This window comes from Salvelinus sp. IW2-2015, linkage group LG4q.1:29 (assembly GCF_002910315.2).
Source record: "Salvelinus sp. IW2-2015 linkage group LG4q.1:29, ASM291031v2, whole genome shotgun sequence".
NCBI lineage: Eukaryota > Metazoa > Chordata > Actinopteri > Salmoniformes > Salmonidae > Salvelinus > Salvelinus sp. IW2-2015.
Genome location: NC_036842.1, coordinates 37529912 through 37534155, shown reverse-complemented (window position 1 = coordinate 37534155; position 4244 = coordinate 37529912). Strand labels below are relative to the sequence as shown.

Genomic DNA, 4244 nt, shown 5'->3' with positions numbered 1-4244 from the left:
CTTCTATTATTAGGATACTACCACTTCTAGTAGCTCTCATATTATATTACATTTTGTGTGAAATTATGTTGTGGATAAAGTTCGGAACGACACAATTTCATGTGTACAACCTTTAAAGACCCGCATCACTATGCTGAGAGAGTTTCCGTTTGAAAAAATACACATTTTTGTGTTTTTTGAGTTTCCATACTATACAATGAGGATGAGGAAGTGAAWCTCTGGTTTCTCAAAAACAAGTGAAACCAAAACATTTTATTTGGGTTGTAAAAAAAAAAGCTAACCTTTTCTTTAAAACCAGCTTGAGAGCCAGGTAAGTGTAGATCTGAGGTAATATAATTKTATTAACAACTTTAGAGCCAGATAAGGAKAGATGTGTGGATCTGATCTGAGGTAATATAATTTTATTAACAACTTTAGAGCCAGATAAGGAGAGATGTGTGGATCTGATCTAGGATCTGCTGAGGACAGTGTTCTCAGGGCGGTGAAAGTATGTCCCCAGAACTGGGTCAATGTAGCTCCACACTCGTGCAGTCAATCACATAGCCTTACTAATACTCACCGGCTACATCATCACAGTCAACAGTGAGACCCAGAACATTCACAGGAAATTGGGGGGGAGGGTGGAGAGGAAATTCATCAGGACCTTTCGGTTACATTTTAATGGACATTCAATTTCACGGTGGAGAAAGTATAAGAAAATACCAGGTGAGAAAATGTGCATGGAAATGGTTCGTAATGTGATATCATCTTTATATCGTTTGATTTTCATGTATATCTATAGTAATGAACAACTTAATCATGGCAGAATTCTATMTTGAGATCTGTGCATGTGACAAAAAAATGTCTGAAATCTCCCATTGACATCAATGCATGATTTATGTGAAAGTCTGAGTAAGTCAACGTCCAAGTAAGAACACAGATCTCAAGTTACGATTTGTCCCTTTTGATTTCTCTTTTTGCAACCAAACAAGCAATTTAACAGCTCCCAAAWATAGTTCCAATATCCCTGCACCCTGAGGAAGTCCCTTGCTGATTAGTTCCTGAGTGGAATCCAAGAGCTCTAGTGGTCACCATGTTAACCGATATCCCTTCCTTCTTAAAGGAGTGAGATTACTATACACCMTCTCTATAATAGACATGACTGTGGCTTAACACCTAGCGCTCCCCGCCCACCAATTAGACCCGTCTTAGACAAGGGGTGTTGAGGAGGAAAAAGGACGTTGACATTATATGTGACCTCTGACATTGGGAGTGGGAGCGGGGCTATGGGTTGGTTTTAATGATAGATAAGGCTTTTTATGTCCCATGGCAACAGATATGTCATAAATCACATGGTAAATGAATCTCTCTGTGTGTGTATTTGTGTGTCTCTGTGTGGTGGTGGTTGTGTGTCTTGGCAACACCTCTTGGGACAATATTGACACTTTTTGCTCAGTTATGGGGGCAGAGGGGCAGGTCTAGTATTTTGGGACCTATAGGAATTGCTGTTTGAAACGGTCTCATCCAGAGCCCTCTGGAAGATGTGGGGTGAAGGAACGGAGGGAGGGGGTGTGTGTGGTGGAGGGGGATGTGGGGTGATGGAAGTGAGGGGGTGTGTGGGTTGAAGCGGGATGTGGGGTGAAGGGGGGTGTTGGTCTTGAGATTAACTCCCATGTAAGAATATACCCTCCCTAGTCCCCACAACGCTGACAGCAGTGGTCACCACTAACCCTGACAGCAGTGGTGGTCACCACTAACCCTGGTCTTGGATATCTACTGTGTGTGGAGCCTGTTGTTCCAGCCCAGCACTAACGCACCTGATTCAACTAATCATGATTCAGTGATTCATGTTGTTCCAGCCTGGCACTAACGCACCTGATTCAACTAATCATGATTCAGGTGATTCAATGTTGTTCCAGGCCCAGCACTAACGCACCTGATTCAACTAATCATCACCTTGATTCAGTGATTCATGTTGTTTAGTGCTAGTGGGCTTGAACCAACGCCTACACATCAAACCATACCCTGCAAAAATCAGCACTTTGACAAACAGCGGCCATTTCTTACCGCTTAAATAAAATAATATTTTATTAAGAGATACATGTAATCTTACCACTAGCACATGCTCCAGCAGACCCAGGTAGCCCACGGCACACTCGTTGCCATAGCGCAGGGCACGGCTCTGAACTTCTTTGCTGACCTCTGGGTGGTAGGCGGCTTGCTGTGGAGACCACACAGACACACATTAGTACGGGACATGTATGACTGGTGGACAAATAGATAACATTGGGTTTTTCTTTGCTGTATTCATAAATATTCATTTAGATAATTACAAAAAGGTATTAGAGAGCTCGTCATTCCAGCTAGTATGCTAGCTGCTCCCATAGACGTCCAGTCATTGCGCTAATGCTAGTTATCAATGGCTCCAGAAACTACCTTCAACTTCCTTCAAACAGAGATAYWCAAATGGTATCCATGAGTTCATCTGACTCTGGGTAAGTAGAAAAAAATGCCTTAATTGCCAAAATCTTGAAGTATCCCTTTAAGGTTGTCGAGGGCGATAAGCTCCAAGGAGTTAGAGAAGATAAAGGTTATCTGAAGGTTATCTAAGGGTYGTCTTGACCCCTTTCTGACCTTGCACGAGTGCAGCATGTCGGCGATGGCCCTCCTGCTCAGGTTGGCCGTAGCGATTACGTCCTCCTGGCGACACGAGTTCCCAGCAGCCACTGCTTTGGCTGTTGCCTGGGTGATGCCTTTGGTCATGCGGATGAAATCCTCTGGAGTGGACGTCTTGGGGGGAGGATCACCATTGCTGAACACCTGAGAGAGAACAAAACAGTAACTATTTACTTAGCCTGTTGGTAGCTATAATACTTGATTATTTGTTATAATAGGACATTATAAAAAGGCCCATACGTGTATATAGGATTATAATATGTTATATCTTTCTTCAAAATAGTTTTTCAACTTAACAATATAACTTACTGTGATGATAAATACACTATTGTGTATTTGAAGTACAGATAATTTTTGAATACGGTATTACAGCATTGTATGACGTGTGTATGATGAGTGATTATGTTAAATGACTTGTGAGGTGAAGCAGAAGGCACATTTCCATCTCAAACTTGACAAATGTGTATTCTATTATACTATTCTCAAATGAAAGCTAGYTGATTTTGAGTTGAAACTTCTGCTGTCCAGTGACACTTCAAGACAACTGTCCTCTGATGTGACAGCATATAAATAGAATGACAGAACAGTGACTTGAATGGGAATTCTAGTTATTCTATTTCTGTGTGCCAGTGCCACTCACAGCCAGTTCCTGTTTGATGTGTTCAATGGTGGCCTCCAGTCCCCGTGTGCCCTTGGTGGCCTCGTCCTCCACTGCCTTCACTGTCTTCAGGAGTGACGTAACGTTGGTCACCATCACCTGGGGGGACAAGGGGACAGACATACAGTAGACGTGTTATTACTATGTGAAAGAGTTGGGGGACAGATATATTGGGACATTCTCATGGATCAGAGCTATTCTTCCCCTTAAAGTCCAGAGCTCTCAACCACACTGGTGTATTCTCAGGTATGGTAGAGAGAAGGGAACTGGTGTATTCTCAGTCAGGTATGGTAGAGAGAAGGGAACTGGTGTATTCTCAGTCAGGTATGGTAGAGAGAGAGAAGGGAACTGGTGTATTCTCAGTCAGGTATGGTAGAGAGAAGGGAACAGGTGTATTCTCAGTCAGGTATGGTAGAGAGAAGGAACTGGTGTATTTCAGTCAGGTATGGTAGAGAGAAGGGAACTGGTGTATTCTCAGTCAGGTATGGTAGAGAGAAGGGAACTGGTGTATTCTCAGGTATGGTTGAAGAGAAGGGAACTGGTGTATTCTCAGGTATGGTAGAGAGAAAGGGAACTGGTGTATTCTCAGGTATGGTAGAGAGAAGGGAACTGGTGTATTCTCAGGTATGGTAGAGGAAAGGGAACTGGTGTATTCTCAGTCAGGTATGGTAGAGAGAAGGGAACTGGTGTATTCTCAGTCAGGTATGGTAGAGAGAAGGGAACTGGTGTATTCTCAGGTCAGGTATGGTAGAGAGAAAGGGAAACTGGTGTATTCTCAGGTAATGGTAGAGAGAAGGGAACTGGTATATTCTCAGTCAGGTATGGTAAGAGAAGGGAAACTGGTGTATTCTCAGTCAGGTATGGTAGAGAGAAGGGAAACTGGTGTATTCTCAGTCCAGGTATGGTAGAGAAGAAGGGAAACTGGTGTATT

General features: G+C 43.0%; 1 protein-coding gene across 1 annotated transcript in view; it reads right to left on the bottom strand.

Annotated features, from left to right (window-relative positions):
• The window catches only part of tln1 (talin 1), a 167067-nt gene that overhangs the window by 28790 nt on the left and 134033 nt on the right, over positions 1-4244 (bottom strand). The window contains 3 exon segments of the mRNA XM_070442899.1: positions 2081-2200; positions 2614-2799; positions 3296-3412. Of these exon segments, the coding sequence (XP_070299000.1) occupies positions 2081-2200; positions 2614-2799; positions 3296-3412 (423 nt within the window).